At 50.2% G+C, this 12,687-nt stretch overlaps 1 protein-coding gene across 3 annotated transcripts in view; it reads left to right on the forward strand.

The window, feature by feature from the left end:
* Positions 1-8,134, forward strand: part of hgh1 (HGH1 homolog (S. cerevisiae)) — a 28,029-nt gene extending 19,895 nt beyond the window's left edge. For all 3 annotated transcript variants that reach the window (XM_068015842.1, XM_068015834.1, XM_068015849.1), the window contains exons 6-7: positions 5,165-5,287; positions 6,640-8,134. In XM_068015842.1, coding sequence (XP_067871943.1) covers positions 5,165-5,287; positions 6,640-6,849 — 333 coding nt within the window. In that variant the 3' untranslated portion in view covers positions 6,850-8,134. The remainder of the gene's footprint in view (positions 1-5,164; positions 5,288-6,639) is intronic.
* The last annotated feature ends 4,553 nt before the right edge of the window (positions 8,135-12,687 follow it).

The raw sequence follows: 12,687 nt of genomic DNA on the forward strand, positions 1-12,687 counted from the left end.
ATTCTCACTGGGGTACAGCTCCTGAAGGTGCTGATTCTCACTGGGGGACAGCTCCTGAAGGTGCTGATTCTCACTGGGGTACAGCTCCTGAAGGTGCTGATTCTCACTGGGGTACAGCTCCTGAAGGTGCTGACTCTCACTGGGGTACAGTTCCTGAAGGTGCTGAATCTCACTGGGGGACAGTTCCTGAAGGTGCTGACTCTCACTGGGGGACAGTTCCTGAAGGTGCTGACTCTCACTGGGGGACAGTTCTTGAAGGTGCTGACTCTCACTGGGGGACAGTTCCTGAAGGTGCTGACTCTCACTGGGGGACAGTTCTTGAAGGTGCTGATTCTCACTGGGGGACAGCTCCTGAAGGTGCTGATTCTCACTGGGGTACAGCTCCTGAAGGTGCTGATTCTCACTGGGGTACAGCTCCTGAAGGTGCTGACTCTCACTGGGCTACAGCTCCTGAAGGTGCTGATTCTCACTGGGGTACAGCTCCTGAAGGTGCTGATTCTCACTGGGGGACAGCTCCTGAAGGTGCTGATTCTCACTGGGGGACAGCTCCTGAAGGTGCTGATTCTCACTGGGGTACAGCTCCTGAAAGTGCTGATTCTCACTGGGGTACAGCTCCTGAAGGTGCTGATTCTCACTGGGGTACAGCTCCTGAAGGTGCTGATTCTCACTGGGGTACAGCTCCTGAAAGTGCTGATTCTCACTGGGGTACAGCTCCTGAAGGTGCTGATTCTCACTGGGGTACAGCTCCTGAAAGTGCTGATTCTCACTGGGGTACAGCTCCTGAAGGTGCTGATTCTCACTGGGGTACAGCTCCTGAAGGTGCTGATTCTCACTGGGGTACAGCTCCTGAAGGTGCTGATTCTCACTGGGGTACAGTTCCTGAAGGGGCTGACTATCACTGGGGTACAGCTCCTGAAGGTGCTGATTCTCACTGGGGTACAGCTCCTGAAGGTGCTGATTCTCACTGGGGTACAGCTCCTGAAAGTGCTGATTCTCACTGGGGTACAGCTCCTGAAGGTGCTGATTCTCACTGGGGTACAGCTCCTGAAGGTGCTGATTCTCACTGGGGTACAGCTCCTGAAGGTGCTGAATCTCACTGGGGTACAGCTCCTGAAGGTGCTGAATCTCACTGGGGTACAGCTCCTGAAGGTGCTGATTCTCACTGGGGGACAGTTCCTGAAGGTGCTGACTCTCACTGGGGGACAGTTCCTGAAGGTGCTGACTCTCACTGGGGGACAGTTCCTGAAGGTGCTGACTCTCACTGGGGGACAGCTCCTGAAGGTGTTGACTCTCACAGGAGCTGGCTTGCCCAAGCCACAGGCAGCTCACTGATACCTCTAGAATGAGTACATAAAAGTACATTAAACAAACGGTAAATTGAATTAAGGCTTTTTTGGCAGCTGTTCCTGTACGTTAGATAGAAATATGATTACTACTAAGAACCTACAAAATCTCCAGACAAATTCTGTTAATCAGGGTAAGAGTGCATATACCAGGAGATTCAGTCCAACCTATAGTGTGTTTCTCTCATTCAATCTACGAGTTTCAAAACACAAATCTAAAAGTCCATGATAAAGTCAGGTTGGTGCGAGAATGCAAACCAATGTTAGATTGCTTATTGTTGTGATTTGTTCATGTGCAAATGCCCAAAAATGTCCAGGTGTGAATCTCGGCTACCCGAGCATTTTGGGCATCGCAGCCGTGCACAATCCTCCTACACATACAGCTGATTTTATTGCATGATTTGTGGAAATTTCGACTGGCTTCAACGCCCCCCCACCCACCCCCCCCACCACCCTCCCCAGCCCAAGGGGGCAAATGCCAGTTGTCACACCTCTACACTTACAGAATAAGGAACCCCATAAACTTGAAAAGCTGTCAATTGTAATCTTTCCTGAACATATTTTAAAGGGCGGGATCTATTTTAAACCAAGACTAACATTCAGAGGACAGACCGATAATCAAAAAGGCGAAAGTAAACTTGGATTCCACTGGCTCTGGAAGAGTTTGGGTAGCTTTAAACTGGTGAATACAAGTCTGCAGCCCAAAGAATTCCTTTACTCAGAATAAATGATCATCTTTCTCGGAGAGACTGCACAATAGTGTGAGGGAAGGAGATATGCTCCAACAATGCATACCCACACTGCACACGAAGAGGGAGCTTTACTCTGCATCTAACCCGTTTTTTTTCTTCTTGGTGGCCAAGGCTCCTTTTATTTTGCTTGTGGGGGCATTTATTCCCAGGCCCCCTTTATATACATTTTAAATAAATAACTTTATTAAAATTGAATAAATAAAACAGAAACTCAAGTTAAAATAGTATTTTCAGCATCAATGATGCACTCCAGCCCCTGCGGTGCCCACCGGACGTGGAAGGCCTCAAGCGAACTGGTGGACAGCACATGCTCCTTCTCCAGGGACGCCCCGGCACGAACCTAACCACGGAAGAGGGGCAGGCAATCAGGGTGGACGGACCCCCCCGATGGCCCGCAGCCTGGACCTGTGAATTGCCACCTTGGGCGGGCCCTGGAGCAGACCGACAAGGGGATCCTCCTCCTGACCCACGCCCCTCCGCACTGGGTGCCCAAAGATCAGGAGCATGGGGCTGAAGCGCAACTAGAACTTGAGGAGCAGCCCCTTCAAATACCCAAACAGGGACTGCAACTTCACACACTCCATTTAAACGTGGAACATGGACTCGTCTAGACTGTAGAAATTACAGGCAGCCTGGGAGTCCATGAACCTACTTAAAAGTTGATTGCACGGGACTGCCCTGTGCCGCACCCTCCACCCCAGGTCCCCGATGTAAAGGGGGCAGACTCCTGTGTAGAGAGACCTCCATCGGGGAGTCCCCTCGCCGCCAGATGGCAGCACGTACCGCCAGGGCGTGTCCGGCCGGCTGATGAGGGCGAGGAGGTGGAGAGTGTGCAGGAGCAGCCCGTACAGGAAACTCCTCCACGCCGAGTGGAATGGCATGGAGGGCATTTCCAAGAGGTGGCTCAGGTTGTGTGGGACCGGCTCCCGAGAAGGGTTTCGGGGCCTGGTCCAATGTGCAGTTCTGTCCGAGCGGGCGTTAGCTCGGCCGGGAGCGCTCCGCACTCCCGAGCCCCCTCGTCACCCGCAGTGAGGGGCATCTCGGGCTTCGGCTATTCCTCCGCCGTCGGTCCGTCCCCATAGCCGGCTGCCCGGACAGCCGTGGTGCTCTCCTCCGCTGGCAGGGGAGCGCCCTGACTGGAGGCGACCATGTTCCAGACTCGGAATAGATCCCGGTAAAAGACAGGCAACTCCCTCAGAGAGGCGCGGCTAACGATCTACGCCAGGGGCTGTGTGTCGTCTTGAAGGCAATGACATTGGCGGAAAAAATACGTTGTCAGCGCACACCATCTGGGAGGATGCTCGACGTACAGGTATCTCTGCGAGGTCTGAAGGCGGAGAGTTGCAGCCTGGGTGCAGATGCACACCAGCGACTGGCCGCCCCCCTCAATCGGGAGACACAGGACCGCGGCAGAGACCCTGTGTTTCCTCTTGCCCCAGAAGAAATCGATGAGCTTCTTCTGGATCTTGGTGGCAAATGCAGGGGGCGGGGCCAAAGTGACCAACCGGTACCACAGCATCGAGGCCACCAGTTGGTTTATGACCAGTGTTCAGGTCCTGTAGGAAAGCACTCTGAGCAGTCCTGTCCAATGTCCCAGCCGAGTGGTGACTTTCGCCCAACGTCTACCAATTTGGCGGCCAGGCTTCTTCAGCGGGGCTAAGGTGGACTCCCAGATAGAGGAGCCTGCGTGGTTCTCCACACAAAAGGTGTCAACTCCTCCGGCAGGGAGTCCACCCGCCACTGACACACCAGGGAGTCAGGAACGTTTCTCCCAATTGATACTCGCGGAGGATTTAGCAGAAAAGGTCTGCTGGCAGTCGCACATCCTTCGCAAGTCAATGGGATCTGTGACCGTGAGGAGCACGTCGTCGGTGTAAGCCAAGAGGACGACCCGCATGCTTGGCCCGCGCAGAGCCAATCCAGTCAACCTCCTCCGAAGCAGGCACAGGAATGGCTCCACGCATTTGGTATACAATTGGCTGGACATTGGACATCCCTGATGCACTGCTCTCCCAAAGCAAAGGAGTGCCGTCGAGGACCCGTTAACTTTGACCAGACACTCTGTGGAGGCGTATAAAAGTTGTACCCGGGCCACAAAATGCGGCCCGAGTCGGAACGTGTGTCAAGTCCCAAAAAGATATTCGTGATCCACCCTGTCGAATGCCTTTTCCTGATCGAGGGAGAGAAAGGCAACCGAAAGACCAGTCCTCTGGGAAAGATGGATCAGGTCCCGGATCAGGTGGATGTTGTGCATAAAGAGCTGGCGGTGGAAGGAGTATACACGCTGGAGGCTGTTCTCCTGAAGATCAAACAGGACTGGGGTGAGCCCCGTCTTTACCTCCCCCAGATAGTGCAGGTGGGGGAGGAGGCGCTCGCCAGGAATGAAGGGCGGGACATTTGGCAAGGTGACCTGCTGCGCGCTGGCCCCCCAGGGGTCCCCTGGCAGAAGGATCCTGCCCACGGTGAGCCCCTTGTTCAGGGCCAGAGACACCGCCCGCTCGGTCTTCAGGAAAAACACAGCCTTCCCATACATTTGGCCAAGGGGCCAAGAGCCTCGGCTGTTGCTTTTACACATGCCTCTATTATCATGTTCGGGTGGATGTAGGTCTTGACCCCATGCTTTGATGTTATCAGCTCAAATGGTGACGGGGCAACAGGAGCAGCCACAGCAGCATACGTGCGGCCGGTACAGAAGGGCTTGCCATGGGTTCAAAGAGCCACGCCCACCCATAAGAAACAAAGCAAATGACAGGTTTTTTTTGAAAAACTTTAAACAGTATGATGGGGAGTGGGAGTAGGGGTGGAAAGGTAGAAGAAAAAGAGGGAGCTTTACTCTGTATCTAACCCAGTTTTTTTTTAATCTAACCCCCGTGCTGTACCTGCGCTGGGAGAGTTTGATGCTGTGACCAAATAAGATAATATTCCTTTCACCTTTACAAGTGCAATTAAAGTGTTATCTCCCAAAGTATTCCATCTGTTCCTCCATGTGATCGGAAGATGCACGGAGTTGTTTTGGAGCGTCTGTCTCTTGGTATCTCCGGATAAACCACCACTTACTTTCCTTCCTAGCTTACGGCGACGAGAAATGGGCGTAAGATGGTGAAGGAGAAGAATGCCTATGTGATCCTGCGAGAGTTGCACAAGTGGGAGAAGGAGCCGGACGTTGGTGCTGCGTGTGAGAAGCTGATTGAGGTACGGGTCTTGCAGAGTTTCACTCGGGGGGGGGGGATGCTGGTGGGTGGTGAAGGAGACGTGAGGGGTGGTGGTGGTGGGGGAATTGTTCTCCCCCTCCCTGGCTTCCTGTTCTGATGATGCTGACTGCAGCTGGGATACAGTTCCAAACATAGCGGCTGTTGTTGGCATTCACCCAAGCAGCTGTTCTGTCAGCCATGACTCAGTGCATGGCATTCATACCTCAGACACATAATTGTGGGCCTGAGCCCCCTCTCCACTTGGAAGAACAGGTTAATTCTCTCCCCAGTGTCCTGACAAACGTATATATGTCAGCCGATACCACTAACGGTTTATTTCATTGCTGTGTGCAAATTGGCCGCTGCATTTCCTATGTTGCAACAGTGACTACACTTCACTTGAAACATCTGAAACACTTAAGGGGCTTGACAGAGAATCTAGAACATGGGGTCACAGTCTCGGAATAAGGGGTCAGCCATTTAGGACTGAGATGAGGAGGAATTTCTTCACTCAGAGGGTTGTGAATCTATCATTTTGACCATTCTTCACTAGTCTAGGCAGCAGCACACGGCAGGATATTTGAAGATAGCAAGGGCCGGGCGGGGTCAATCAAGCTTGATCCTGCACTCACTGGATGTGCAAACGCACGTGGTTTCGGCTGGCGAAGATCAGCAGTGAAATCGTGGCTAATTCCCTGAATACAGGCACCCCTAGACTAAATTTGCAGCATGACCCAGTGCTATCCTGCAGCGATCAGTTAACTTGGCACAGAGCACGGATCAAACCACTGGCTCCCCCTGCTGCCATGCAGAGAGTTGCCTCACCTTTCTGAGCCACGGAGGTAGGGCTGGCTTTCCGCATAGGCTGAAAATAACTCAACCCCTAATTAATAAATACAGAAAGACCAACACATTAAATGAAGGAACTTGCATTTCTATAGAGCCTTTCACAGTCTCAGGACATCCCAAAGCTCCTTAAAGCCAATTAAGTACTTTTGAAGTATAATGACACAGCAGCCAATTTGCACACAGCAAGATCCCACAGATAGCAATGTGATAGTGACCAGATAATTTGTTTGAGTGATGTTGTTTGATACTGGTCAGGATACCGTGGACCCTTTTACACCCAACCGAGAGGGCAGACAGGGCCTTGGTTTGACATCACATCTGAAAGATGGCACCTCTGACAGTGCAGCATTCCCTCAATACTGCACTGGGAGTGTAAGTTTGGATTGTGTACTCAAGGCTCTGGAATGGGACTCGAACCTTCTGACGCCGAGGTGGAAGTGTTGCCCACTGAGCTGTACCACATGATGCTGGTGACCATCAGATGATTGTGTTCCCTTTACCCAGGTGTTGATCTCCGATGAGCCCGAGGCTGGAATGGAGAATCTGCTGGAGGTGGAGATTCCGGAGGAGATAGAAGGGAAGCTGAGGCAGCAGGACGATGAAGAGCAGGAGCGGATTGCAAAGGAAAAAGAAGAGTTACTGAAGAGTAGGGTGGGGGGGAGAGAGCATGGGAGGAGAGTGCGAGGGGAAAGCCCAGAGGGACTGGAGAGGTGATGTAATGGCCTGGGCTGAGTGTATAGCATTTGCAAAGCTTCATCTGAAGAGTGCTATGTGATCCTTTATTCACTGCAGTTCAGTTAGCAGGCGTCTGGTGTTTGTAAGTATTTTCACAAAGTGACATGGTCGTGTATGGTAGCACTTGGGATCGCACCAGCCCTTCTCCAGTACCCACTGTGATGCCTTGGCAAAGAGACACAGCCCTACCCCATTAGGAATTCCCTGTCAGACCACCCCATGCACCTCCTCACAGCTGAGCCAGGACTGGGAGGAACCCGCTCGTCTGTCCCCTCATGGGAGAACAGAGTGTGTGGAGATTTGGCAGAGGAAAGATGGAAGGTATTCAATGAATGGAGACTGCAGGATATGGAGGAACGATCCCATGTCCTCATGGCCATCTCGGATGGAGTGCAGGACCCCTCTGCTCTCCTCTCCCTACGACCATCTCTGTGCTGGTGCATGCTGAGAGACTGCGAGCCATCTGAATTGCCACCAAACTGCAGTGCTGTCTGAACTAACACCAGCACTGCCGACCTCCACCCACCATCCCCCCCCAAACTACAACCCCCCCCCCCGCCCACCACCATTCCCGCAAGTGTACCAGTCTGAACTCTTGTGGGTCAATAGTGGTCTTTGAATGGCTGATCGCACTCCTTCCCACCCCAGTCCCCTTCTGATTCTTTGTCATCCATTGCTGAGTGGGTAGCATTCCTCTGAGTCAGGAGGACATGCATTCAAACCTCACTCGAGACCTGAGCACATAGTCCAGACTAGCACTCCCAGTGCAGTACTGAGGGAGAGATGCACTGTCAGCGGTGCCATCTTTAAAATCGAGGCCCCATCCGTCCTGTCACATGAATGAAAGATCCCTTGGCACTATTTGAAGAAGAGCAGGGGAGTTATTCCTGATGTCCCGGTCAATATTTATCCCTCAACTGACATCACTAATAAACTGATTATCTGGTCATTACTGATTACTGTTTGTGGGATTTAGCTGTGTGGGATTGGCTGCCTTTTTTCCTATTTTACAACTGTAACTCCACTTCAAAAGTAATTCATTGGCTGCAATGTGCTTTGGGATGTCCTGAGGTCATGAAAGGTGTCACAGAGATGTCCGCTTGTTTTTCTTTCGTTGACCGGTTAAGCAGCCTGTCTCTTCCCTTTAAAATCTGGTAGGCTGACGCCTGATGTCCCTTTGAGGCCACCATGCCCGTTACAGGTTTCTCTGGGAATTGCTGAACTTTGTTGATAACTGTGAATAAAGTAATCCTCTTGGCCACCACAGCAGTCTCTCATTCTCTGCCATCATTCCCAATGACATTCAGTCCTGACTCCTTTTAAAAAGGACTTTGTTGATGTACGAGTAGGCCATTCAGCCCCTTGAACCTGCTGCACTATTCAATGCAATCATGGATGACCTTTACCTCCACTCCACTTTCCCACCCACTCCCCATATCCCTTCATTGACCTGGTGTCCAAAAATCTGTCTATCTCAATTTTAAATATACTCAACGACTGAGCATCCACAACCCTTAACAGGAGAGAATTTGAAAAATTTCACAACCCTCTGAGTGCAGAGATTTCTCCTCATCTCAGTCCTAAATGGCCAACCCCTTATCCTGAGACTATGACCCCTCCTAGTTCTAGATTCCCCAACCCAGTGTCTACCCTGTCAAGCCATCTAAGAATCTTCTACATTTCAATATTATCTCTCAATTTTCTAAACTCCAGGGAATATCGGCCCAGTCTACTCAATCTCTCCTTATAGGACAGCCCTCTCATCCGAGCAATCGATCTAGCACCCCTTCTTAAGGCAATGTTTTATGTTTGTTCTTGGGATATTGGTGTTGCTGGCAAGGTCAGCATTTAGTGCCAATCCCGAATTGCAGGTAAACCTTTATCCCTCAACAGATGTGGCACCTGAGAATAATTCACAGGTAATGCCTGCAAACTGGCAGGATATTGGTCCGATTTCCCCGATTTGATCGCAGCTATACTGTCAGTATAAACACTCTTCTTCACCACCACCCCCATCAATAAAGAATGAAGGTTCTGAGGAGTGAAGGGTATCTCTCCTGTCAGTGCGTTTCGGCATCTTTTCGTGTCTTAGCTGAGAAACACACGAGCCGGTTTACTCCTCCAGTAATGGACAATGATGAATGTTCCCTTCCTATCCCCTGCCCAAATAAAATGAAACGCCTTGTTTTAAATTTGAAATCTGAAGCTGATTGAGAGATGCTTTGTGCTGGGTTTGTGATCTGTTCCGAACAAGTATCAAACTCTTCAGAAGCATCACGTGATCTACAGTCCTCACCACTTAACATGCCTACAATTAAAATGGACAGAAAGCGGTGAGCAGGATGTATTTGTCAGTTGTAGCATTTGAAGAGCTCTGTTTATTTTGGGTAGAAACAGTTGTGTTTACGCACAAGTCACACCTCATTTAAGATGCCCTGAATGAATGCAAGAGAAAAGTATAAGCAAATAACGGTTAATGTTCGGTCACCTTTTGTGTGCTTAAACCCTTCTAATCCACTTTAACTGGTTGGGATTACCCAAGTACTGACTGCAGTCCAAATAAAGCTATTTGCAGTCTCACCAACATTCATGCCTCCCCATTATACTGACCATCGATATATAGCAGGCACATCCCATTCACACATGCCCACTGTAGACGGTGGGGACTGCACACCAGTTCAGGGTTTCGGACGGAGCTGTATTAAGCCTGGAGACGGCTGGTGCAGCCTTTTGGAGCACAAGCCTGCCAGCTGAAGCTGGAAATGAACCCTCGAATCTTTGGCATCGGCTGGCTGCCATTTCTTGCTTTTTATTGATCAACAACTTCTTGATACAAGAATTGGTAAACGCCAGTGGATTTGTTTAAAGCTAATCAAAGAGAGAAAGAACGCAGGCCTGGAGCAGCTCCCAGTTTATAATCCTTCCAGGCGGTGTGGCAGGAACTCTGTGATTGGGGTGATTCGCTGGCTGGATTTGGAGAGGTGGAGGCAGCGAACCCAGTCCTGTGAGCCCAGGAGTTTCCTGGCCCGCTCCGGGTTCTGCAAAGAGGCCGATACGGGTCTCTTAAAGCTGTGGGCAGGTTTTGAATCAGTCGGCGGTCTTGGCATGTGGGTGAAGAGCTTGGCTGAGTTGTCACCGATGCTGGGTGGGTGCTTGCGAGACGGGGGTCTTGTGGAGTCATCCTGCCTGAGCTGGGGTGAATTGCTGCCAGGACAGATCCGCCTCGCAGCCGCCATTTTGAGTTTCAGTTTGTTTGCACTCGAGTCGCAGATGATGAAAACTTTCTTTCCCTTTGGGCTTCTTGCTACAGGCTGGTTTCCTCCTGCAGAGACAAAACACTTTGTAACAGAAGCACATCTTAAACCTAAACATTCACTCCCTCCACCACCGACGCACAGTGGCAGCAGTGTGCACCATCTACAAGATGCACTGCAGCAACTCGCCAAGGCTCCTTAGACAGCACCTTCCAAACCCGCGACCTCTACCACCTAGAAGGACAAGGGCTGCAGCCACCTGCAAGTTCCCCTCCAACTCACACACCATCCCGACTTGGAACTATATCACTGTTCCTTCACTGTCGCTGGGTCAAAATCCTGGAACTCCCTAACAGCACTGTGGGTGTACCTACCCCAAATGGACTGCAGCGGTTCAAGAAGGCAGCTCACCACCACCTTCTCAAGGGCAATTAGGGATGGGTGTAGCCAGCGATGCCCACATCCCAAAGAACAATTAAAAGCAAATCATGGCTTCAGTTACATGATGTTGCTGTGGATTTTGGCACTCTGAAGTCACAGAATTGTTACAGTGCAGAAGGAGGCCATTCAGCCCATCATGTCTGCACCGGCTCTCCGAATGAGCAATTCCCCTCGTGCCACTCCGCCACCTTCTCCCTGTAATCCTGCACGTTTATCCTTTTCAGATAGCAGTTTAATTCCCTTTGAATGCTTCAATTGAACCTGCCTCCACCACACTCTCAGGCAGTGCATTCCAGACCTTAACCACTCACTGCATGAAAAGGTTTTCCTCATACTGCTGTTGCCTCTTTTGGAAATGACTTTACATCTGTGCCGTCTCGTTCTCGATCCTTTCATGATTAGGAACAGTTGTACCCTATATCCTCTGCCCAGACCCCTCATGATTTTGAATACCTCTATCAAATCACTTCTCAGCCTTCTCCAAGGAAAACAGACCCAACTTCTCCAATCTATCTTCATACCTGAATGTTCTACCACGTTAATAAAATACAGTAATTCCCACATAGTTGCAACCTTCACCATTATTTGGAGGAGGGGAGGATTGGACGTGGGGTAGAGTCTGAAGCTGGGTGTAGGGGAGGAGGTGTTTGTATCATTCATTGTGACCCTTGTGCACCTCCCAGAAGCAAGCTGGGAGCAAGTCATTGTCTGCAAACTAGGAGCACCAGCAGCTCCCCGTTGTGCTGTCTGTCCTTTTATTGGTACAACATTAATCCTGACTTATTTCTGACATTCCTTATAGTGTTAAACTTGCACACGTGATCAAGGCTGACACTCCAGTGCAGTACTGAGTGAGTGCTGCACGGTTGGCAGTGCCGTCTTTCAGATGAGGCATTAAATTGAGGCCCCATCATCCTCTTAGATGGACATAAAAGATCCTATGGCACTTTTTTAAGATGAACAGTGCATTTTTCCTCATTGCTATTGGTGGGAGCTTGCTGTGCACAAATTGGCTGTCACATTCCCTACATTACAACAGTGATGGCACTTCAAAAGCAATGCTTCAATGCTTGTAAAACACATCCTGAGGTCATGATTAAATACGTGTCGGGTTTTTTAAAAACTTGCATTAATGTTCAGTGAAAATAAACTGGTTTGAAGGAGGAGTTGGTGAGTGGTGTTGGAGGTCAATTCCAGCGTGCTGCACTGGTTGGGCTACAGAGATGTTTGAGAACTGGCCCATGTGCTCAGTTCCTGATTCTAACTGTGCTGCTGTAGGGGAGGTGGAGGCCAGTTGCTTGCACTGCAGGAGGGAGAACCCTCAGCCACACCCAACAAACAACTGTTCTATTGGACCAAAGTCAAAGACCACATGGACTGCACTGAAGGGTGTAATCAATGTCAAGAAGATCCCAAGAAAGAGTCATGCACACGCTAATGGATATTGTTACACCCTCTGTGTTGGAATTTCCACTGGTCTGGGTATGTTTATCAGAGAATCTTACAGCACAGAAGGAGGCCATTCAGCCCATCATGTCTATACCAGCTGTTTGTTCCACTACTTCGTTCTTTCCCCATAGTCCTGCAAAATGCTTTCCCTTCAATTATTTATCCAATTCCCTTTTGAAAGGTACTATTGAATCGGTTTCCATCATTCCGTTAGGCAATGAATTCCAAATCACAACAATTGGCTGCGTTAAAAAGAAATTCTCGTTATCCTCAGGGAAGTGGGATGAATTGGATAGCTCTTTCAAAGAGGCAGCACCTGCACAACTAGCCAAATGGAATTTTTCTGTGCTGTTGTGCTTGGATGATCGTGCTCTTGCGTCTCGCCCAAGTGGCCACTTGATGTCTGTCGGCTTGTGTTGGTTGGCAAGCTCGATCCCATCTGTACCCAATGACCATTGGCATGGACGCTGGATGCTGATGGAGGGCAAGAACACTGAGTGATTAACTCTGTGTCACTGCTATGGGGAGATTTAGACTGGTTTCCAGCTTCTAATTATTCAGGGATCACTGCTGGAAAATATTAAAAAGCTGGTACATGGTCATAGAGTCATTTATGGCATAGAAGGAGGCCATTTGGCCCATCAGGTCCATGCTGGCTCTCCTCAGAGTCAGT

Source organism: Heterodontus francisci, chromosome 2 (genome assembly GCF_036365525.1).
Source record: "Heterodontus francisci isolate sHetFra1 chromosome 2, sHetFra1.hap1, whole genome shotgun sequence".
NCBI classification, from domain to species: Eukaryota; Metazoa; Chordata; class Chondrichthyes; order Heterodontiformes; family Heterodontidae; genus Heterodontus; species Heterodontus francisci.